The 25,689-nt window shown below is 41.0% G+C and overlaps 1 protein-coding gene across 5 annotated transcripts in view; it reads left to right on the top strand.

Moving 5' to 3' along the window:
• The window catches only part of LOC144499779 (uncharacterized), a 107,965-nt gene that overhangs the window by 66,425 nt on the left and 15,851 nt on the right, over nucleotides 1–25,689 (top strand). For 3 of the 5 annotated variants that reach the window (XR_013498896.1, XR_013498897.1, XR_013498894.1), the window contains 5 exons: nucleotides 4,533–6,451; nucleotides 9,174–9,259; nucleotides 12,563–12,608; nucleotides 17,428–17,665; nucleotides 23,139–25,527. Coding sequence is in view for 1 of the 5 variants with exons in the window: in XM_078222229.1 (XP_078078355.1) it covers nucleotides 4,533–6,451; nucleotides 9,174–9,259; nucleotides 12,563–12,608; nucleotides 17,428–17,624 (2,248 nt within the window). In the remaining 4 variants the exon portion in view is untranslated. Of the gene's footprint in view, nucleotides 1–4,532; nucleotides 6,452–9,173; nucleotides 9,260–12,562; nucleotides 12,609–17,427; nucleotides 20,323–23,138; nucleotides 25,528–25,689 lie in introns of those variants that run through there. The other 2 variants (XR_013498895.1, XM_078222229.1) reach the window with 2 other exon arrangements.

Raw genomic sequence — 25,689 nt, 5'->3', positions numbered from 1 at the left:
TTTGTCCAAGGCAGATCATGCCTTACGAGCCTAATTGAATTTTTTGAAGATATAACTAGGCACATAGACGAGGGAAGAGCAGTAGATGTAGTTTATATGGATTTCAGCAAGGCGTTTGATAAGGTGCCCCATGCAAGGCTTATTGAGAAAGTGAAGGGGCATGGGATACAAGGGGATGTTGCCTTGTGGATTCAGAACTGGCGTGCCCAGAGAAGGCAAAGAGTGGTTGTAGATGGGTCTTTTTCAGCATGGAGGTCGGTCACCAGTGGAGTGCCCCAGGGATCTGTTCTGGGACCCTTGTTCTTTGTGATTTTTATAAATGACCTGGATGAGGTAGTGGAAGGATGGGTTGGCAAGTTTGCTGATGACACAAAGGTTGGAGGTGTTGTGGATAGTGTAGAGGGATGTCAGCAGTTGCAACGAGACATAGATAAGATGCACGACTGGGCGGAGAAGTGGCAGATGGACTCCAACCCAGATAATTGTGTGGTGGTTCATTTTGGCAGGTCGAATAGGATGAAAGAATATAATATTAAGGGTAAGGCGCTTGGCAGTGTGGAAGATCAGAAGGATCTTGGGGTCCGGGTTCATAGGACGCTCAAAGCAGCGTCGCAGGTAGAGGCTGTGGTTAAGAAGGCGTACGGAATACTGGCCTTCATCAATAGAGGAATTGAGTTTAGAAATCGGGAGATAATGCTGCAGCTGAATAGGACCCTGGTCAGACCCCACCTGGAGTACTGTGCCCAGTTCTGGTCGCCTCATTACAGAAAGGATGTGGAAGCCATAGAAAGGGTGCAGAGGAGATTTACAAGGATGTTGCCTGGATTAAGTGGCATGCCTTATGAGGGTAGGTTGAGAGAGTTAGGTCTTTTCTCCTTGGAGAAGCGAAGGATGAGAGGTGACCTGATAGAGGTGTATAAAATGTTGAGGGGTATTGATACAGTGGATTCTCAGAGGCTTTTACCCAGGGCTGAAATGGTTGCCACAAGAGGTCACAGGTTTAGGCTGCTGGGGAGTAGGTACAGAGGAGATGTTAGGGGTAAGTTTTTCACTCAGAGGGTGGTGGGTGCGTGGAATCGGCTGTCGGTAGTAGTGGTGGAGGCGGATTCGATAGGGTCTTTTAAGAGACTTTTGGATAAGTTCATGGAAGTTAGTAAGATAGAGGGTTATAGGTAAGCCTAGAAGGTAGGGACATGTTCGGCGCAACTTGTGGGCCGAAGGGCCTGTTTGTGCTGTAGCTTTTCTATGTTCTATAATACCAACTTTAACTTTTGACGTTTGGCATGGTTGGATCACTCTTTTGTGTGCCTTTTTATGCAATGCATATTTGATGCAAAGTATATGTTCATTTTTCATATGCAAGGCATTGCTTGTCTATCATTTTTTAATGTAGTTTTGCATTATCCCTTAACTGAAGCGCTGCTCATGCCTTCATAATTTTCTTTATTTAGATTTAAGATTGTAGCTTCATTCGGAACATTCAAACTCAATATAGAATTCTATCATGTTATAGTCAATCTTGGGTTCCTTTACCATTAGGTTATGAAGCTCAGAACTGGATCTAAAACATCCTGTTCTCTTGGTTCCTATGATATACTGATCTAGATTTAATGAATTCATCCTCCACTATGACTGCAAATTTTGTTTTCCCATTTTCTATATGAACATTGAAATCCCTCATGGTTGCCACATTATCCTTTTATATAATTTATACTCTTCCCTATATTACAACTACTGTTACAGGCCTATAAAGACCTCCCACCAATGTTTCCTGCCCCTTGCTGTGCTTTTTTTTTAGTTCCACACAAACTGACAGTTTCTTTTTCTGAGCCAGGATTTTATCTTTATCCCTAATTAGGGTTTTCTCCTTTCCCATTCTACCTGTCTCATCTAAGACTTGAGTATCTTTGTTTAAAGGAATGTGTTTTTTGTTTCATGCTGTATTTTTCATGTATTAGTACCAGTGAATAAATTTGACGAAGCATTCCAGAGCTCGTTAGTGTGACAGTGTGGTAGCTATCAAATTTTGGAAAAGACAGAAGTCAAATGATATGACACAAATTTAGTGCATCATAATTAAGGGGCAATTGTTTCACATGATCCCAGACATGGGGTTCAGCTTGCTGAGGTCCTTAATGAATACTTTGCATTGGTATTCACAAAGGAAAAGGGCATGTTAGATAGTGAGTCTAGAGAAGGGTATGTCGATATAAAAAAGGTGGTGTTGGGTGTTTTGAAAAGCATTAAGGCAGACAAATCCTCATGACCTTATGGAATCTATCCCAGAATATGAGGGAGGAAATTGTGGGGGCCTTGAAATCTTTGCTCTTTAGTCAAAGGAGAAGTCTCAGAGAACTGGAGAATAGCCACTGTTGTTCCTTTTGTTTAAGAAGTGCAACAGGGATAATCCAGGAAATTCCAGGCTGGTGAGCCTTGCATCAGTGGTAGGGAAATTATTGGAGAAGATTCTTGGGGACAGGATTTACTCACATTTGAAAAAATATGGGCTTACTAGCGATGGGCAGCATGGCTTTGTGCAGGGGAGGTCATGTCTCACAAACTTGATTACATTTTTTGAGGACATGACAAAGATGATTGATGAGGGCGGGACGCTGGATGTTGTCTACATGGACTTTAGCATTGCCTTTGACAAGATGCCTCATGGGAGGCTGTTACAGAAAGTGAAGTCACACGGGATCCGCAGTGAGCTGGGAACATGGATACAGAAGTGGCTTGGTAATAGAAGACAGAGAGTAGCGGTGGAAGGGTGTTTTTCTGACTGAAGATCTGTGCAGTAAGAAGTCTCGCAACAAAAATCTTACAGTCTCACAGTAAAATCTTACTGTGCTTACCCCAGTCCAACACCGGCATCTCCACATCATGAAGATTTGTGACCAGTGGTGTTCAGGGATCAGTGCTGGGACCCTGGCTGTTTGTAATATATATAACTGATTTGGAGGAGAATGTAGGTGGTCTGATTAGTAATTCTGCAGACCGCACAAAGATTGGGGGAGCTGCAAATAGTGAAGAGGATTGCCAGAGGATACAGCAGCAAATAGGCTGAAGACTTGAGCGGAGAAATGGCAGATGGAATTTAATCCAGACAAATGCAAGGTGATGTACTTTGGAAGGTCTAATGCAGGAGGGAAGTATACAGTAAATGGCAGCACCCTTAGAAGCATTAACGTGTATAGAGGGATCTGGGCGTACAGATCCACAGTTCCCTGAAAGTGGCAACACAAGTCGATAAGGTGGTCAAGAAGGTGTATGGCCTGCGCACTTTCATCAGTCGGGACATAGAGTATTAAAATTGACCAGGCATGTTGCAGCTGCAAAGAACTTCAGTTAGATCACATTTGGAATATTGTGTACAGTTCTGATTGCCACACTACCAGAAGGAAGTTGAGGCTTTGGAGAGGGTACAGAAAAGGTTTACGGGATGTTGCCTGGTTTGGAGGACATCAGCTATGAGGAGAGATTGGACAAACTTGGATTGTTTTCACTTGAACATCAGAGGCTGATGGGGCAACCTGATAGAAATTTATAAAAACCATGGATAGAATGGAAAGTTGGTCTTTTTCCCAGGGTAGAAATGTCAATTACTAGGGGACGTAGGTTTAAGGTAAAAGGAGAAAAGTTTAAAGGAGATGTGAGAGGTAGATATTTTACACGGTAATAAGTGCCTGGAATGCGTTGCCAGAGGTGATGGTAGAAGCAGATACAATATCAATGTTTAAGAGGCATCTTGACAGATACATGAACGGGTGGGGAATAGAGGGATACGGACTTCATAGAGGCAAAAGGTTTTTAGCTTAGAAAGGCATCATGTGTCAGTGCAGGATTGGTGGGCCAAAGAGCCTGTTTCTGTGCAGTTCTGCTCTTTGTTATTGTGCACAGCCTACTTGAGGGGACTTTTTGCAATGCGCACAACATCTTATATTTTTGTAACACCTTTTAATATTGAAACATTCAATCAAAAATGAACTCTGAGCCAAAGGAGAATCTATTATGAGAGATGCCTAAAAAGCTTGTTGTTAAGGAAGATCTTAACATAGAAACATAGAAAGTAGAAGCAGGAGTAGGCCATTCGGCCCTAGAGCCTGCTCCCCCATTCATTTTGATCATTGCTGATCATCGAATTCAATATCCTGATCCTCCCTTGATGGAGGACAAGCCAATGTGATTTATCAAAATAATTCCAGAGCTTATGGCCTAGCTGTGACAGAAGGTGTAGTTACTATTGATGGGGAAAGTCAGCTGAGGGTTAAGTATTGGTGAAGGGAGGGTGTTGAGTATTAGATGAAAATCTGACCTGAAATTAGGTCCTCCAGATTAATCAATCAAAATCTTTGAAGGTTTGAAGAGCCAATAAAGGTGGAAGTTTACAAGATAAATGCAGCACATGTTTATAAGCTCCCCAATTATTTAAAGCCTCTCTTCCAAAATGCAAATGTTGTTAAAGTTATGAATAATTGCATTAATCATTTTAGAAAGCTATATTTACTGTTTGCACTTCTCTGATTACATTTCAGGGAAGGCAAAGGTCGGAAGAAACCAAAGGTGGCATTTCCTCTAACCAAACGTACACGAGGAAATACACAAAAGAAGAAACACAGGCGGCATAGAAAAGTGAAACCTTGCCAAAACGAGGTGTTTGATATAAAAGCTGAAACCCATTGGCTTGCAGGATGTCAGGACCAGCGTACAACTGAATGTGAAGATGACTTCTCAAATGAAGAGCACAGTGAGGAAGAAAACATCAACGGTATTGATTTGGTGACTGCACTGAGAGATTCTCAAGAAAGTATTGGAGGACAAACTGAGAAAATTCTTAATAGAAAACTGCTTGAGGATGAAGGAGGTTTTAAAATGGCAGATTTGTTGCCTGTATCATATGACATCCAAATGTATCTGTTGGGAAACTACGAGGATTCTTTCCATTTTGAAAACAGCTTGCCTATTTCTGGCATTTTCTGGGAATTACATCAGAGGTGTGGTCCTCTGGTGAAGAATTATATTTCTGTGATAGACGTTGCAGCAGACGATGAAGTAAATCTTTCGATTTTGATTCAGAAATATTGTATTTGTGTAAATGCAAAAGTCAGTGCTGGTTTTGTCCAGTCTCTGTCTGAGATCGAAAACGTATTTAAGAAAACAACATTAGCGTGTGTTCGAAGACAGGGGCAAGTAAAGACCCCAGTTTTAGAAGATGATGATGATCACTGGATAAGTAAGCAAGTTGTCAATCTAATATTGTGCAGAAATGTTTTAACTAACTTATTAGAGGGGAAAAGAATTGTCTCTTGGGGATGTTGTGATTGGTCTACAAATTACACGTATGGACCTTGTGAACAGAGGCAAAGTATAGACTATAGTTTCAGACATCGAGATGGTTCTGTTAAAAATCAGGCTGAAAAATGGTTGAATGAGGAAGCTGCACAGCAAAATCTATTGGCTGGTAGTACATGTTGTTGTGACCTATCTTCAACTGGAAACATTTCTCAAAAAAACACTTGTGTCCTGCAGCTGTGTCTGCAAGATGACTGTTCCACAATGCAATGTATGCCAAAGCGATTTGCAACCACTAATATCCTTTCTGAGACAGCTGAATGCATGGAAGAAAAGCAGAATTTTTGTATTAATGAAACTGATAAAGGGACATTTATACTGCAAGATTCTTATTCTATTTCACCATCAGCCAAGATAACTTCCAGAAGAAAAAGCAAGAGGGTCTACAGATTAGCACCTACTTTTCAGCTTTCTCGAGACATCCCAATGGATTCAAAAGAAAACAGAAGTCACAAATTATTAAATGAGATAAAACCAATGAACTATATGTCAGCAACTAATATATTCCAGAGTGAAATGGCAAGTGTAAAGCTCAGTGTGCAGGAAACTGTAGGAACGTGCCACAGAAACCTGAACAAAACTGCTGATGAAGGTTGTCAATTCTGTGAAACCATTCCATTGAGCAAAATACTCAATATTAAAGTAAAGAGGGAAGGTAGAGAGAAAGACACTTTGCTAATGCAGGGATTTGATTCTGGTACTGTTCAATCATGGCATACCCTCAAATATGAAACAATACATAGTGACCTGCTTCCAGATCCTCCAAATGAAAAAGATGTTTATTCCATTTCTCCTTCTGTGCCCATATTGAAGAAAAGCAAAACCGCTTTCGCAGTCAAACCTGTTTCGACGTGCTTGCCTTGTGAAACTTTATTTTCCTATGTAGACAGCATGAAGCAAGATAGTAATTTGTCTCAGTTTGAGCAATATAATGCAGCCTCCCACGATCCATGTGTTGGATGTGAACTAGCAGAACAATCAAGGCAAGATGACCAAGAACTTTTATTGTCCCCGGAAAAATGCCCCTTTCTTGAACTGCAGTTATCACTTGATTTTGCATTGCAGCTTGTAGAGCTGTTTGGATCTCCTGGAATTGACCCCGGTAAGTTGAAACACAATCAATTAGTAAAATATGTTTTTCTTCTTCTCTTGCCTCTATCTTTTTTTTCAATCGATAATTATTCTGACTTGAGTAAATATAGAGTAAATATATTGCAGTATATTTATTAACTCAAATGATAATTATTCTGATTTAAGTAAAATTAAGTAGAAATATTGCAGTATGTGTATTTATTAACTCGATCAAAATTAAATGCATTTATTTAATTTTAGCATCAAGTGATGTCTGTACACTTGTTTCCGATGTTCTTAAATTTTAATTATTTTTACGAGTACCAGTAATAAGTGCAGCAATGTGCGTTGAAGAAAAAGGGCTTTGTCACCCTAGCATTTATAGATAAATGAAAGAAAGTCAAATTGCCAAGATTAATCCATGCCATCTGATAGTTCCTCTGCCAACAGTATTTTTTATAAGATGCAAACCACTATGAAAAATATTCCTAGGTTTTCTTAATGATGGTCACAAATATCATTGTGAAAGTGCCCTATCTATTGCTCTCCTGAATCCCTCATATTATTGTCTTGTAAATCATTCCAATGAATGTTAACCTTTTATGACATCTTCGTTTTCAGTTCCAGCAGGACAAGAATTATAATTTGAGTGCATTTGCATTTTAAAAAAACCTACCTTGGGGAGAAGGTCAAAGAGTTCATAGAATCACAGAAACTTGCAGCAAAGTGGGAGACCATTTGGCCCATCATAGTTGTGCCAACTTTTTAAGTGGGGGGGGGGGCTCTTTTTAACATTTTTCTCAAACAAAATTATTCTCCACTAAAAGCTTTTTAAAATAAGTTTGCTCACTCATTTGCACATGACGTGGTGAACAAAAGTCCTCTGAGCTACCTATACAGTCCTATCTTGTGGGCTGTATTGTGGCTCTTTGAAACCTTGGACATTTGCACCCGGAACCATTATAAACTGTCACGTTTATGTTCAATTGTTTCAAGTGTACATGTCCAATTTTCTAAAAATAAGCATTAACTCTCGAATATCGTCGCAAGTCCAAACAGGAAATTGGCCAAACACAACTTTTTATTTAGGGGGGTCTTGAATGCTTTACCATCAGTGACCAATGAAACATGGATTATAACATCCTTTAAAATGGACTTGCTACAGATAAATATTTGGGGCAATGGTGAATTGGGATTAGAGTAAATAGCTCCATTTGGAGAGCCAGCATCAGAACAGTCATCTACCTTTTCCGGTTTGGACAACTTGCTTACCTTCACTTTTATTAGAAGGCTGGAAGTTCAGTTTTGCGTTTTGTAATTTAAGCAGACTTCAATTGAGAATGTGCCCAAATTGAGATTTAAATCTTGGGAGCTTCCAAACCAAATAGATGTTTCATGATTAAAGGAAGTATTTGTTGTACACAAACATAAATTGTTACTCATCTCTTGGGAGTCTCATTCTGTCAGTGGAGACAGCTATGATCTATGTGCAGTGACTGGGTGGAAGATCCAACTCTGGTTTGGAAGAACCATGTTTCATGGTTTTTGATTTCGAACTGTCACTGGAAGATATTGATGCAGTTTATATTTTTAAAACTCGCAACGGGTTAAATGTATAGAGCTGCATTGGTAGAAAATGTAAATTAGGATTCAGATGAAAATTCTGAATGAGACTGCTTTAAGAATTGGAAGTTGAGGGCTCCAGTGATCAATCACAGCTGTTGAGGTGGGGATGTTACTGTTCGTTTGATACCAGAACGAATTGGTTGATAAACCTAATGGCAAATCCCTGTATGAGAGAAAAACTGCAGGCTCCCAACTTGTACCTCCTGCAAGATTATAGGAGAAAAGATGCATGGGCAGTCAGATTTTAAGCTGTTGTCCAGGGCCTGAAGCTGATAGCTAACATGCAGTTCAATTTTTTTGTAGTTTAGAGTTGTTTAGAAAGCAAGGTAATGCCCAAAGCAAGTCATTCGGCCCATGGAAGAATCAGTGGATGTATACAATTGATTTTATTTCTCATTTTTTGAGGAGAGGTTTCTGATTAAGTAGCGAGAGTATTATTTGTTCTGATTGGTATGCTTGCTTCCTGTCTGTAAAGTAAAGCAGCTGAACAATTCACATGAGACCTCATCTCTCAGAAATGTGTGTGAAGGCATGTGCGAATGAGGAAATATCTCGTTCCAAGCACATGTTATAACTGTTGGATTCCTTGTTTGCACAATTGTGTAATTCTGTCTTGGCAAGATGATCAGACCTCGATTAGGAGTCCCCATCACCATTGTCTTGAGACAATATCTAAGGCAGGCCCAAAATTTATCTTCCCATGTTTTAGATATGGTGCAGTGTTTGTGGTTTGTAAAATGATTGTTATCTTTTCACTTCAATGTCATTAATTGTTTTTTTGGCCCTTAAACTTTGGCAGTCTGCCAAACTGACAGTCTGTATAATTCTCCCAAATTAGCCAGTGCATTTTTTGTGTGTGGTATTGCATTTATTCAATAAGCTGATTTTATCCTATATAAATCTATAACTTTTTGATATGCCTTTATGTATCAAATGCAAGTTTTCAATTTTTATCTGAATCCTTTGAGTGATACTGTGGTATTCCATTGATAGAAATTTTAGTTCAAAGAATGGCATGGATTACAATTTGATGTGTTACTTTAAAATCTATTAAAAATGTAATCTAAGTAAATTTTACAGTTTAGAAAATACGGACGTGGGTTAGATTCTTTTTCTTCTTGTTTTAGACCTTTTATGTACTGAAGACTGCAAAGTTCGTTTAGACAAGCAAGTAGCAAAAATGATCCATTCGCAGTGGAAAAAATCAGCAGAGGCAAGTTTTTATAGATTTTCTATTTTTTTTAAATGCCAAATTAAGAAGTTACAGATGTTTAGATGCTACTTTGTGCAAGACGGGAAATATGATTTTTTGACAACTTTGTCGCTACTTAAAAATTTTAGATGTCAATTTTTGTACTGTTAGGGTACGGATCAGAAACCACAAGGTATATTATGAAGTTAGACTAGACCCTAACTCTTTGCTATTTTGGCATTGTGAGGATATGATGGAGAGTATTCACCGGCCTCCCAGCAGTGTGTTTCTGGGCGGCGGGATGTGACACAATGTTCACTGGCGGCAGGATTCTCTGGTCCCGCAGCTGCCAATAAGATTTCTCATTCTTGCCACCCCATGCTGACACAAAACTCTCAGGAGAAGATACGCTGCCAGCAGGACCGGAGAATCCTGCTGGCATGAATATCTGGAGAATTCCGCTCAATGTTTCACTCTAGGCGTGATTCTACTGACAAACTGGAAGGCTTTTATCAAAACTAACTTTATTTAACAACACAGTTTAAATATAACAAATTAATTAGCTTAACATTTACCAATTGAACAATACTTAAACATAAAATACAATTCTTAACTGGTAACCTATCCCTATGAGTTCTAATTCAAGCAATATTCCCCTTGTAGACTTAAAACCCCTCTTCAAACTCGGTTAGCAAAACACAGGCTTGCAGATCTGCACTTAGGTTGCCAGTCCTAGGATTCTCAAAGCACTTCTGGAGAGAGAGAGGCAGAGAGGCGCATTTTGCTACTTCCAGAGCCAGGTGACAAATTGCTTGTTTTTAAAAAATGAAAGAGAAACTGGGCATTGTCCCTGCAAGCTTAGCTCCTCCCATTAGCACATGACTCTGTTTCTATCAATCAACCTAATCAAAACCCTACTCTGAAATCCCTAGGTGGAAAAAAACAAGTAAACATAAATGCATTAACTCTGTTCAGATAAACACCATTAGCTAATTTGGTTGTTACCCTGCAGTCTCAGCATGAAGTTGCATGTTCTTTCAGACAAATTGACTTCTCACAACAAAACACTGCGTCTTACAAGAAACATGATATAAATATATTTCTTAAAGGCACAGTATCATCACAGTGTGCTTGCTTGTTTTGGGGTATGTCATGGATTGCTATTTTCTCCTCTGAAATAATGTGTAGAGGCTACCAAATTGGACAAGTAGAAATTTCCACTGACAAGCTGCCAAAGCCTTTGGTTGACTGTATGTGAGGTTAGCGGGGAAAGCCATTCCTTCACTGCTTCCAACGGACCAGTCCATAAGATGAGGAAAAACAGACTAGGGCAAAGAGTAGGTATCCCCCCACCAGTACTGATATCTGATAAAAGGGCTTCTTCCTGAACTGTCAATTTGTTTCCCCTACTTTGGGCGCTCTGACACTAATCTCATCACACGAGAAAAGGATGGAGCTGAGGTTTGAAGCTACTGAATTTCAGTGTTCACATCAGAAAGCTGCAGAATTCCCTGGGGAAACAAGGCAAGGTGCATTTAATGAATTTTTAATTCATTAGATTCACTGTAAAAGGATAATGAGAGGTCAGAGTGGAAATGAGAGGAAAGATTGAAGTGGGCAAGAAGCTCAGGATCACACCTGCAGACAGAATAGAAATGTTTGGCAAAGTGGTCACCTAATAGCAGCACAGTGGTGAGTATTACTGCCTCACAGCACCCAGGACCCAGGTTCAATTCCAGCCTTCGGTGATTGTCGATGTGGTATTTGCACATTCTCCCCGTGCCTGCTTGGGTTTTCTCTGGGTGCTCCGGTTTCCTCCCGCAGTCCAAAGATATGCAAGTTAGTTGGATTGGCCATGGTAAATTGCTCCTTAATGTCTAAAGATGTGTAGGTTAGGTGGGTTAGCCACGGTAAATCCGTGGGCTTACAGGGATAAGGCCTGGGTAAGGTGTTTTTATGGGGAGTCGATGCGGACTCATAGAATCCTACAGTGCAGAAGGAGACCATTCAGCCCATCAAGTCTGCACTGACCACAATCCCACCCAGGCCCTATCCCCACAACCCCATGAATTTACCTTGGCTAGTCCCCCTGACACTAAGGGGAAAATCTAGCATGGCCAATCCACCTAACCTGCACATCTTTGGACTGTGGGAGGAAACCGGAGCACCCGGAGGAAACCCACGCAGATACAGGGAAAATGTGCAAACTCCAAAGATGTGCAGGTTAGGTTGATTGGCCAGGTTAAAAAAATTGCCCCTTAGAGTCCTGGGATGCGTAGGTTAGAGGGATTAGCGGGTAAAATATGTGGGGGTAGGGCCTGGGTGGGATTGTGGTCGGTGCAGACTCGATGGGCCGAATGGCCTCCTTCTGCACTGTAGGGTTTCTATGATTCTATGATCCACACAGACAGTGACCCAAGCTAGGAATCGAACCTGGGTCTCTGGCGCTGTGAGGCAGTAGTGCTAACCACTGCGCCACCATGCTGCCCCACTCGATGGGCTGAATGGCCTCCTCCTGCACTGTAGAGATTCAATGGATTCTAACCTGCACTTGGCATCTCCAGTTAATAGACTATTGTGAACAGCAACTATGGTCAAGTAGCTTGTGAGACTACATGTAAATTGCCACTTTACCAGGAAGAAATGTTTGGGATCCTGAATGGTAGGAAGTGACTGAGATGTTGTTTTTATCTTCTATGATTGCATAGTTTGTCAGTTGGAGATTGGGTGATGATGGGATGAACCAGGACACCTTAGAAGGAACTCTGAGTTCTGCTTCTATCCTAGTCTTTTCCAGTTGCCAGTGTGAGTCTCCAGTCTGTCAGTCTGGCCAGCTGCTGGACTGGAAACAGAATTGAAGACTGGTAATCCCAGCACTTTCAAACTTTCCCAGTAATCGGGCTCCTACACTTCCTCTCCACCTTCTTTAAATATCAGATCCAAAGGCTTTGAAGGAAAAGCAGCCAGCATAATCAAGGACCCAACGCACCCTGGACATTCTCTCTTCCATCTTTTTCTGTCGGGACAAAGATACAAAAGTCTGAGATCACGTACCAACTGACTCGAGGACAGCTTGTTCCTGCTGCCCTCAGACCTTTGAATGGACCTACCTTATATTAAGCTGATCTTTCTCTACACCCTAGCTATGATTGTTAACACTATATTCTGCAGCCTCCACTTTCCTTCTCCCCTATGCACTCTATGAATGGTGTACTTTGTCTGCTGAGTAGGTAAGAAACAATACTTTTCACTGTATTCCAATACATGTGACGACAAATCAAATCAAAAAATATTTAATTGAATTCAAAATTTTGTTGTTCTTAGGAAAGACTAAAAGAAATGTCACCAACTGATCCCAACACTATCGAAGGTGAGTGGTTATTCCTGGAATGGATATGTTTAGATTTTCCTTCTCAAATATTGAAAATGTAATTTTCTTTTAAATGTTGTTTACAGTATGTGCAATGGATTTTTGTTCAATCATTAAGATGAAGAGATGTTTATGCAGCATAGTCTTTTGCAACTCATGTCAACATTATGCCCTGTCATTGATTGTGGAGAACAAATTTCACTTTGCACTGTCTTAACTTGGTGCTTTTACCCCAAACCCATGAGAATATTTTCACTAAATTAACATTCTTTGTTTTTGTTTTGAGATGTGAATGAATTTGTAATACCAATTCCCAGCCAATGTGAAACACGTGAGACTAATTTCAGTTAGTACTCATGCAGTTATCAGAGAAGATACTTGAACTCCCGTCAACCTGAAGTTATATCTGAACCCTGGTGTTAGTAGTCAAAGTGTACTTGCTGATGATTCTAATAGAGATCTGGCAAGTGATTAAACTGTACTCACTTTGCCATACTGTAACTTCCATAACCATCTATTTGTAAATAGTGACATCAGCACAGCATTTTTGCCCATCATTTATGTACTTGTTACAGGAATAATCTGTCTTTGCCATTATTTTGAAGCCTAAATAATAAAATCACCAATGTGTGCATCACATTATAAAATATTTACAGGGCATATCCATTGCTTTTGGTCTACACAGGCCTCTTCTCACCCTTCATCTAACCCCATCAATGTATTCCTTCCTCTCTCATGTGCTAGATGCATTTGCTTCAACTACTTCTGGTGATGACATTCATGTATCCTTTTGAATATTCAATTGGGATATGGTGGTGAGCAGCCTTCATGGACCACTGCAGCTGATGTGGTGTAGGTACCAGGGTTTTGATCCACTGGCAGTGAGGAATGGTGATATGTTTCAAAGTTAAGATGGTGTGTGACTTTGAGGGCAGCATGCAGGTGATGGTGGCGTTCCATGTGCCTGCTGCTTTTGTTCTCCAAGATGGTAGAAGCTGCTGGCTTCGGAGCTGCTGTCAAAGGAGGCTTGACAAGTTGCTACAGTGCTTTTTTGTATATGGTACACACTACTACCACTGTGCACAGGTGCTGGAGGAAGTGAATGCAAAGTGGCTATCCCAAGGTACTTAGCAAGAGTGTTACAAATAAAATAAGAATAAATTTTGACATCGAGCTATAGAAGGAACTATTGGGACAGATCAATAAAAGCTTGGTCAAAGAGGTAGGTTTTAAGCAGCAGCTTAAATAGGGAGGGAAAAGTGGAAAGACTAGGTTAGGGAGAGAATTCCAGATCTAGGTTTCAAGGCAGCCAGAAGTACAGCTGCCAATGGTGAAGTGATTAAAATTGGAGATGCTCAAGAGGCCAGAATTGGAGGAGCACTGAGGTCCTAAAGACTTGTAGGGTTGAAAGTGTTTAGAGAGATTGAAACAGGATGAGGATTTTAAAACTGAGACATTGAGAGACTGGGAGCCAGTGCAAATAACAAAGGTGAGCAAGACTTGGTACAAGTTAAGATAAGGGCAACAGAGTTTTGGATGAGTTCAAGTTTCCTTACAGTTCAAGTTGGGAGAACAGCCATTGGAACAGTTCATTGGAATAAGGGGTTAATCGTTATAGGGCTAAGTTGAGGAGAAATAACTTCACTCCAAATGATTGTGAATTTTTGGAAGACTGCACCCTAGAGGGTTGTGAATGCTCCATCATTGAATAATTTTAAGGCTGACGCAGATGGAATTTTGGTGTCACAGGGAGTCGAGGGATATGGGGAGCGGCCAGGAAGGTAAAGTTGAAGCCCTCAATCAGCCATGATTATATTGAATGGCAGAGTAAGCTTGATGGGCTATATGGTCTACAATTTCTTATCTTATTGGAATAGTTAAATCTTGAATTACAAATGCATGGATAGGTAGGGGACCAGATATATGGGCTGGAATTCTCCAAAAAAAATTCTAAGTGTTGAATTCACATAAAAACTGCAGTAATTCATGCTTTTTTTTCAGTGGGAGTTCAGACTAGAAGCCACCAGCGTGAATATCATTATAAATCAGGTGGGCTGGGCCTATTCCTGCCCAGGAGGCTGAAACCAGAGGCTCTGCGCTGTCAGCCTCCCGATTGCTGGCCAGCCCTGCGACCCCCACAATGCTAACCCGACCCCCAATGTCCCAGACAGCCCTGATCTCCAGCCACCCGACTCCCCCCCTCCCCCCCCCCCCCCCCAACAGTTACCCCATTCACAGCTGTGCCGAATTTCTCTCTCGTCCACCCCGACCACTGGCCTCCCTCCTTAGTGAACTGATCCCAATGGCAAAGTGGCAGCAGGGCCTCCCACCCCACAGATGGTCCCTTAGGCCCCTCCCCTTCAGGCACTGCCCTATGCCTGATGGGCAATGCCAGGGTGCCCCTGTGCATGGGCACTTTGCCATTTGAGCAGTGCCGGGGACACAGGCACTGCCAGGGTGCATATGTCCAGGGGGGCCCTGATTGCCCGCCCCCCCCTTCACTCTAGCAGGGTCAGGCCACTCGCTCCCCGAAAGTGGGGAGCTGTTGTAATCCCCGCTGGAATGAAATATTTTGGCGGGGTGGGAGAGGCTAGCGGGCCCAGAGAATTCATTCCTGGACCTGCTAATAGCACATAAATGATATTTAAAATATCATTTAAATGCTAGACCCACTTCCCCACCAATTTCTGCCGCAGAGCAGACTGTGCTGGAAATCAGGTGCTGGGAGATGCTAGCGGGGCGCTAACTCGCATGAACCCCACGCAGCGCTCCCCACGCGATTCTTCTGGATGGGAGAATCGTGGCCATGGTTTGAAGCTCACCTTGAGGTCAAATGTAACATCAAAGTTGCAAATGATCTGGTTCAGCTTCAGACAGCTGCCAAGGAATAGAAATGGTCATCGGGAAACCGGGATGAGACCAAAGACAAGTCTTTTCAACATTGAGTTGCAGCAAATGTTTGCTCATCGATATTGTATGTCAGACAAGCAGTGTACAAATCAGAGACAGTTTGTTTTTATTTGTTTCTGGGATGTGGGTGTTGCTGGCTGGTCCAGCATTTATTGCTCATCCCTAATTGCCCGTGAGGGGGCATTTCACGAGTCAACCACATTTCTATGTATCTTGAGTCACGTGTAGACCAGACCAGGTAAGGATGACAGTTTTCCTTCCCTTAAGGACATTAGTGAATCAGACAATCAACAATGGTTTCATGGTCATCGTTAGACTTTTAATTTATTTTAAATTTCACCAGTGAAGAATTGAGAGAGGTTGTGGTAAGATTGAGGTGAGTGTTGTCAGTGTGCATTTGGAATCTGATTTTTTTGGATGATATTGTGGGGCAACATGTAGTTTAGAAATAGAAGGGAGCAAAGGATATGTCATTGGAGGACTCCAGAGGTAACTATGTGGGGGTGGTAAGAGAAACCATTGCAGATAATTCTCTGGCAAAGATTCAATCAGTAAGCATTGAACCAGAGATCCAAATGATGAGAGCTGTGGTAGCGTGGTCCCTTTAAGGGGGCAATCTGTGAGGGCCAGCCTCTGGAGAGCCAGCGCGATAAATCAAGCCAATTGCAAGAAAGGGCAGATGTCCAGGGCCGGGGAGGAACCTTTGTCGGAGCCAGGAAGCGCAGAGTGTCGTTGTGTCCTTAGTTCTGTCTGACCATTGCTTGTATATGCGTATTTATATTGTTGATAATAAATCCTTCTTAACTTGATGCCCAAGTTATTACAAGAGACGTTGGGTGAGATATTGTGGTCAGCTGTGTCAGAGGCTACAAATAAGATGGGGGATTGCTTACCAATGGTCACTGTCACAGAATGCGAGTAATCTGTGACTTTGATAAGAGTCTTTTTGTACTCTGTTGGTGGTGTGTGGGTGTGGGGTGGTGGCAGAAATCTGATTGAAGGGATTCAAATGTGGAGTTGCAGGAAAGATGGGTGCAGATTTGGGAGCTGACACCATATTCATGGACCATTGGAAGGAAAGGGAGGTTGGAGATTGAGTGGACACAGATCAAAGATGTTTTTTCTCCTCCGCAGAGCTGTGATGAAGTGGTAGTAGGTGATGACAGTGACCGAGGAGAATGAACCATTAACAATATCAGCTAACATGGATCCAGGAAGGAAAGTTGGATGGTCAAACCAAGTGTTCCTCTGGATTAAACATTCAGAGCTTTGGGTCAAGCTTGACTTCACAAATATATCATTAAGACCATAAGATATGGGAGCTGAATTAGGCCATTCGGCCCATCGAGTCTGCTCTGCCATTCAATCATTGCTGATATGATTCTCATCCCCATTCTCCTGCCTTCTCCCCATGACCCTTGATCCCCTTATTGATCAAGAACCTATGTATTTCTGTCTTAAAGACACTCAATGACTTTGCCTTCACAGCCCTCTGTGGCAATGATTCACCACCCTCTGGTTGAAGAAATTCCTCATAAGACCTCATAAGATACACAAGAGTGCCACTAATTGAGGTGGGCTGATACTGGTATATTCACATGCATGCTAAAGAAAATGCTAGAGAAGATTATTTCCGTACTCCGTATCTGATCTTACAAAAATCTGGTACAGGCACTGTCCAAGTGGCTTACTGTTATGCTGTAAATGTCTATGGTACTGGCAGTGTTAGTGCAAATTGTTGCTCCTTGTGTTTGAAGATAGATTCCATTTATTGACTGTTTCTAATGCACATTTATCCAACACTTATTAATTGTTCTAAATTCAGGAAGATTTTTATTAGTTCATTAATTCAGTAATCTGATTAATGTGTACAAAGTCGATGACAGTTAACATTTAATTTTCCCATTAGAAGGTGGCATGACACACCTCAATACTGAAGATTTAAATGGAGAGATTCATCAGACACCTGATCGTGAAACTGAAGAAAAATCTTCTTCTGCATTGGATTTATATCCGAATAGAAATCGGAGTGGTGAATATCTGACACAAACAGGCAATGATCAATTAGTTACACTTTCATCTGATGCACAGTTTCTTATTACTTGAAAAAATGCATGACCTAATGCGACCACCCAAGGAACATAAAGGTAAGCTGGCCATTTCTAAAACTGATTATTTGAACCAGTAAACAAGAGAAAAAAATGATTAACTAATCTTTTATGATAGAGGGACAGCATTACATCAGTTTACAATACCACAATCATGTTAATATCGAGGAAGGACTGCAGTCTGGGATCATTTTAAATTACTGGTATCAGCACCGTGATAATTTATTGTCACCTGATGTTGAACCTATTATAATCTTTGCAAATTCTATAAGATAGGGTCGCTCTCTAATTCATTAACATTCCTTGTCACTGCTAACTAATCTATTATTAAACTTTGGTAGCAGATGTAGTGGGGAATCTCCTGATTTATAAAAGATAAATAAAAACTGTGACCTCTAATTCCTCCGTTGTATCGAATATGTTAATAGGTCGTATTGAATGTATAAATTTGTGTGTGGGGGTGTTAGGTTTCGTCTTAAAACGATAACTGTAATAGGCCTCCTATCAGCAGAAAGACTAAGTGAGTTGTGTGTTTTGCTGCACCCACTTAGTTTGCCACATGGGAAAGGCAGTTCCAGTCTTAGTCTAAATTGCATCCAATTTTCAGGTAATTCTAAGAACCAATAGTTTTTATCAAAAAACAAATTTGCATTTACATGGGTTAGCACTGCTGCCTCAGAGAGTTCGATTCCTGGCTTGGGTCACTGTCTGTGTGGAGTTTGCATGTTCTCCCCGTGTCTGCGTGGGTTTCCTCCGGGTGCTCCGGTTTCCTTCCATAGTCCAAAGATGTGCTGGTTAGGTGCATTGGCCATGCTAAATTCTCCCTCAGTGTACCCAAATGGGCGGCGGAGTGTGGGGATGAGGGGATTTTCACAGTAACTTCATTGCAGTGTTAATGTAAGCCTACTTGTGACACAAATAAATAAATAAACTTAAACATTCTCCACCTCAGGACCTCTTGAAGTACTTAATGTTGTAACACAATGCATCAATTCATGATTTGCACTCTTGGTTTGTTTCACAGAATTGTTGCAGAGTAGAAAGGAGGCCATTTGGCTCATTGTGTCTGCACTGTCTCTCCGAATGAGCAATTCAGAGTGCCATTCCTCTGCCTTCTCCCCATAACCTGACACATTCTTCCTTGTAAGAAGTCTCACAACACCAGGTTAAAGTCCAACAGGTTTATTTGGTAGCACAAGCCACTAGCTTTCGGAGCGCTGCCCCTTCATCAGATGAGTGGGTCCCACTCACCTGATGAAGGGGCAGTGCTCCGAAAGCTGGTGGCTTGTGCTACCAAATAAACCTGTTGGACTTTAACCTGGTGTTGTGAGACTTCTTACTGTGTTTACCCCAGTTCAACGCCGGCATCTCCACATCATGACACACATTCTTCCTTTTCAGATCCTTTTGAATGCTAATTGAAGCTGCCTCCACCACACCATCACACTCTCACGCACTGCATTTCAGACCTTAACCACTTGCTGCATGAAAAAGATTTTTTCCGTTTTGCTCTCGCTTCTTTTGCCAACAGTTTTAAATCTGTGCCATCTCATTCTTGATCCTTACATGAGTGGGAACAGTTTTTTCTTATTTATTCTGTCCAGACCCTACATGATTTTGAATATTCCTATCAAATCTCCTCTTTGCTTTCTTTCCTCCAAGGAAAAGTGCAGCATGCAGAAATGGGCGCAATATTCCAGTTGATGCTGAACTAGGTCTTATACAGGCTTAACCTAATCTCAATGCCCTTACACTCTATGCCCCTATTAATAAAGCCAATGATACAGTATGCTTTATTAGCTGCTTTCTCAACCAGTCCACCCTCAATGATTTATGCATATATATGCCCAGGTTCCTTTGCTCTTGCACTTATAACTATAATGGAGGAGTTGGCTGGGGCACAGCTAGTTCTGTAGCAAGAAGTCTTCAGTATTATTTCTCTTCCTTTGCACAAGCTCCAGTAACAACTGTTAAGTTCTTGTGTGCATTGACCATCTTGATGCCTGAAGCTTTAAAATTTATTTATTAGTGTCGCAAGTAGGCTTACTTTAACACTGCAATGAAGTTACTGTGAAAATCCCCTGTGTTCCTCTTGAGGCTTTTGCTCGAGATATCTAGCAGTTTGTATGCTTCCTTCATGAGCTTATACCTTTTGGTCAGATAGCTTGGTAGGTAAGCATTTCAGTGTTGCAGTACTTTGAGGTAGCCTTAAGATGTAACTGTACAGTTCTCAGTGTTCCACTGGGTACTATAATTCCATTTGCACCTGGAAACTGAACAAATAGCACAGCATGTTACAGCTGGCTATCCACGTGTAAAGCTCCTGCTCATCCTCCAAAGTAACTTTTGTTTCCTTTTCTGATTTAGTGTTCCACATATTCTCCTGTGTTACTTCACCTTGACCTTATTTTTTAAGAAGTATTTTAATGTTGTATTTAGTTTGATAGCAAAAGACAAGTGAGAGGTGGAGGTGCGTAAGGTGGAAGGTCATCTGGTGAAGTGGCAGTAAGACAGTTTTCTGAGTTAATCACCAAAGTAATTTATCCATCACAAAAACAGATTGATTGGGGCGGCACGGTAGCACAGTGGTTAGCACTGCTGCTTCACAGCTCCAGGGACCTGAGTTCGATTCCCGGCTTGGGTCACTGTCTGTGTGGAGTTTGTACGTTCTCCTCGTGTCTGCGTGGGTTTCCTCCAGGTGCTCCGGTTTCCTCCCACAGTCCAAAGATGTGCTGGTTAGGTTGATTGGCCAGGCTAAAATTGCCCCTTAGTGTCCTGAGATGTGTAGGTTAGAGGGATTAACGGGTAAATATGTAGGGATATGGGGGTAGGGCCTGGGTGGGATTGTGGTCGGTGCAGACTCGATGGGCCGAATGGCCTCCTTCTGCACTGTAGGGTTTCTATGATTCTATGATTATCTGGTCATTACCATATTTTTTGTGGGATTTTGCTGTGCGCACATTAGCTGCTGTATTTCCTGTATCAGAACCATGACTACATTTCAAAAGTAGTCGATAGGCTATAAAGCATTTGGGCCACCTGTGGTCATGAACAGCACTAAATAAATGCAAGTTTTCTTCCCGCCACAAAAAATATAAACATCCTCATTTGCATGTAGAGATTGAGCTTGTTTCCAAGAATGGAAAAGACATCAACTAAGCACGTAAAACAAAAGGAGAGCTGAGCAGGAGAGCCAGGCAGGGCAGGGGGAGAGTGGGAGACTCGGACAGTAGAGCGGCGAGAGGGAAAGTCGGGCAAGTGAGCAGTTAGAAAGTAGAAAGCATTAGGAATTTTTGAAAAAAGTCAATGTTGATTTTTACAGGATATCAACTATTACTCCAGTACAAAGAACATAGAAAGATACAGCACAGGAACAGGCCCTTTAGCCCTCCAAGCCAGTGCTGATCATGATGCCCTAACTAAACTAAAAAAAACCCACCTGCCCTTACTTGGTTCATATCCCTCTATTCCCTCCGTATTCATGTACCCATCCAGATGCCTCTTCAATGTTGCTAATGTGCCTGTTTCCACCACCACCTCTGGCAACCCGTTCCAAGCACCCATCACTCTCTGCGTAAAAACTTCCCCCGCATATCTCCCTTAAACTTTCCCCCTCTCACTTTGAACCTGTGCCCCCTTGCAATTGATACTTCCACCCTGGGAAAAAGCCTCTGACTATCCACCCTGTCTGTGCCTCTCCTAATTTTGTAGACCTCCATCAGGTCTCCCCTCAGCCTCCGTCTTTCCAGTGGAAACAATCCTAGCTTATTCAACCTCTCCTCATAGTCAACACCCGCGAGACCAGGCAACATCCTAGTGAACCTTCTTAGCACTCTCTCCAAAGCTTCCACGCCCTTCTGCAATACTCCAAATGCATCCTAACCAAGGTTTTATATGACTGCAACATGATTTCCCAATTCTTGTACTCAATATATATGGAAATAAATTTGTGGATTGAAAGCCTTTCTTCCATGGCTGTATATTATATATATTTTAAACATTTCATAGTGCTACTGGCCCAATATTGTCATAGCACATAGAAACAGTAAAATCTCCTTTGTCACACAGTGATGTGAGTCAGCGGCATCATTTCAGCCTTTACAGCATTATAGGTTAACCCAGAATTAGTGAATGGGGATTTCATACAAGCTTTATCTTCTGAACATCCATAATGCTCTTTATATCATAAACTGACAAGATAGTAGTGCGCCCATGTAGTTTTTAAACTATTAAAATATTTGTACTGTCTCCTGTATTACTCAATTGGATTCCGACTATGATCTATTTGGAATTGTTCATTATTCCCTTTAAATTGCTAACTCCCATCCACAGGCAAGGTTGTTTATTTTTCAAATTAATTAGTATGTTATCTACCTTAATTGGAAGCAAATACTAAACTACCTGGTTGTTTTTACAGCATTTGGAGCCAATTGAGAATGGTTACATCTTGATCAATTATAATACAACTGGCAAGGCAATAGAGTAGCTAGGTTTTATATTATCTGCTGAAAATCGTTTTTTAATGTTTTTTGTCTCGGTGCGAGGCTTTATTGAACTGATTAGAAATTGCAGCCTTACAGTGCTTGCCTCATGGCAGGGTCACAAGACTATGACAGGATGGGTACCATAGTGAGTAAGATTGCATTTTCGAAACTCCAACAGTGGTGTTGTGTAGAACTTTGCACACAGCAAGGCTTCAGATTTAATTGATGAGGAAGAACTTTCCCACCGTCAGCATTACATAGAAATTTATTTAAGAGAAATGTCCAGTATTATTGCTGCTGATATATTATGATAAATTGTTCTCGATTGTTGAAAATTATGACCTTTTTCTTTGCCTAGGGTGTTTTTACTCCTAGGATAAGATTGTCTATAAATTCAACTGCAGGTTTTGGACTCCTCAAAGCTGGTCTTAAAATTATAGATTGAGAGAAAAAACTTTGGAGGATGAAGATTTGTCCTTCCAAGACATTTTGAATAGCGAGAATTGATAACTATATATCTGTATTTTTTGCTCTGATTTATACGCAATATTTTAGTGACAAACTGGCTCTAATCATGCATGTATTCTTGATTATACAGAATTTGTCCTAATTTTGAGTTGTAAATCTAATATTTTGCAACTGCTGAGGCTGTGCAGTTTCAAAGAGACAATCTTAATTAGAAGATCTGTGGAGGAAAAATGCAGAATGAAAAAACACTTGATGAAATTGTTCAAAACAACAATCAAAATGGCTAACCCCCTGTTTTAATATTTATCTGCCTCTATAATCACAATTCAGTATGCAATTTGAAGTTGTCAAATGTGCAGTTTAGAAGTTGCGTGCATCAAATTCATAATATATTGTCAATGGGTTTTGGGATGCAGTTTGTCATTTTATTTCTGATAGTATATAATTTTTGTTTTACCTTGCTTGATCCATTACATATACCATATAGTAGCAGTTTGACTGTGATGGCTCAAGTGTCACTTTCCTTATATTGGAGTTGAATCTTGTCTTTTAATTTGCAGGTAGATTTGCACCTGTGCTTCATCTCTTACTAAGCTTTGACATACCATGAAGGGAAGAAACTGAGGGAAGGCCAGGTAATTTCCCTATGGAAATTGAGGGGAGCTGTTAATTTGGGATTTGTGTTTCCCTGTAGGCTGATGAAGAACAGCATTGGTGGAAACCTGGTAGTAGTCTGTCATGGCTTTCTTGTTCAATGCTCAGAGAAGATGCAAGGAGAGGGGAGAACAGAAGTTTGAGCAGACTTTTTAGTCTGAGTTTCAGCTATAGAATGGTATGATTGTATTCCATTTGCGCATTTCTTTAAAACAGCAAATGGAATTCCTGGGTAATCAATCAGTTGTTTTTGAAAACAATACCACACAAGATATGTTTAACATTCTAATTTTACTATTGTGTGATTTAAGAAAACGCTCAAAGTAAAAAATGGATTTGTTGTGCAAAGCAAGTTTAATAGAAAAGGAGGAAGCGAAGGCATTTGGAATTGTATTTACCACGCTCTCTCTAATTGAATGGGGCGGTGTGGATGTTTTTTTTAACCTTCATCTATCAAATCTCAATCAGTACATGATGCAAGACCCTAAACGTATGGCAGATTTAGGAAGTGTTGTCTTCAAAATGCACTGTTGTGAATTTAAAATTGTTTTGATGATTAGTTTGGTTTTCTTTCATGTCATCAGAAGAGTTGCATTGAATTATTGTCTTGAAACAGTGTAAATTGAATATCTGCCAAATTGATCAACTGTTGTATGTTATTTCATTATGAAATAAAGTTTCACTGGAAAGCATAGTTGTTCTGTCTTTATATTGGGTCCGTATGCAGATACAGATGGGGTGGCACAGTGGTTAGCACTGCTGCCTCAGTGCCATGGACCCATGTTCAATTCCAGCCTTGGGTCACTGTCTGGTGTGGAGTTTGCACGTTCTCCCCGTGTCTGCTTGGGTTTCCTCCAGATGCTCCGGTTTCCTCCCACTGTCCAAAGACGTGCGTGTTAGGTTGATTGGCCATGCTAAATTGATTTGGTGTCAAGGTATTAGCAGGGTAAATATGTGGGGTTACAGGAATAGGGCCTGGGTGGGATTGTGGTTGGTGCAGACTCGATGAGCCAAATGGCCTCCTTCTGCACTGTAGAGATTCTATGATTCTATAACTGCATTTTCTGAACACTGAGCGGTATACGTGACAGTTTCTGCATTTCTCCACAAATTAGCTTATTTGTGCATTAGTTTCAATGTCTTAATAAAGGTTCACATGTAATATTCAAGCAATTTTCCTTTAATTGGTAATGTGGAAATTTCAAGTTAACTGAAATGTTTGAATTCCAGCAGCTGGCATTTTTGGCTGGCTGACTAGCTGTCCAATTCCAACCTTGGTTCAAAACTATGCATTCTGAGTAACAGATTACAGAAACTTCTGACTTTGTTGATGGACTGAGAACTGACTCATAATTTCAGCAAAGCTGCAAGGAAACACCTGTAAGTGTTGCATGTTATTTTGCTCATTACATATCTAGATGTGAACACCGACTTCCTAGCTCGTCTCCTAAGGTCAGATGAGAAATGGTAATTGGGGTAAGATACTGAGGGTATTTGGCATCCTTAATAATTTGTACATTCAATGTTAAGCATTGAGATTTCTAGGCATTTTTGCCCTTAGCGTTTCTTTTATAGCTGTAATTCGCTACCAATGAAAGTTGGTTGCTGTTTTATGTATAAGGAAAGCAATCATCTTCAGTGATTGTCTCAGTGCGAGGCTTTATTGAACTGATTAGAAATTGCAGCCTTACAGTGCTTGCCTCATGGCAGGGTCACAAGACTATGACAGGATGGGTACCATAGGTGAGTAAGATTGCATTTTCGAAACCCCAACAGTGGTGTTGTGTAGAACTTTGCACACAGCAAGGCTTCAGATTTAATAGATGAGGAAGAACTTTCTCACCATCAGCGTTACATAGAAATTTATAAATCTATAATCAACAATCTTGATTGAGGTTTTGAATGTCAAGTCCAGACCAAAAAAAGTGACGCAACCTCCCAGTCTCCCGACCCCACAGTTGACAACTGTGATTTTAGCTGCTGAGCTCCTACTCTCTGGAGTCAGTGTTTAAATCCATCTGGTTCCTCATCTCTTCCATGGCTACCTATCGCTTTTTCAGCATCTCTTCTGTCTCTGTGAAGCACCGTGTGAATGTATTTAACGTTAAAGATGGTGTATAAATTAATCACTGTCAAAATCTTGCCTCCATTTTAATTTGCAGTAAATTTGCCACCATGCAAGAAATTAAAGGTTGGCCAGGCGAGTCTTGTGGAACATGAAATCAGAATATACTCGGTGAAAAGAAAATATTGACTGGAAGGGTTTCCAGGATCACGGGAATACATTTTAACGAGGTTTGAATTTAAAATTGTGAGCCGGTCCATCCTTGTTGCAGCTATATAGTGACTGTTTAAAATGATGTAAGAATGCTGCTTGCTGATTTTTGCAATTGGCTGATGTGCACAATCACAGAAGGGGGATGCTCCGCTCAGCTTTGTATCAGAAGACAGCCACTG

The sequence above is a fragment of the Mustelus asterias genome, chromosome 10, assembly GCF_964213995.1.
Source record: "Mustelus asterias chromosome 10, sMusAst1.hap1.1, whole genome shotgun sequence".
NCBI classification, from domain to species: domain Eukaryota; kingdom Metazoa; phylum Chordata; class Chondrichthyes; order Carcharhiniformes; family Triakidae; genus Mustelus; species Mustelus asterias.
This window is presented reverse-complemented; position numbering and strand designations above follow the sequence as displayed.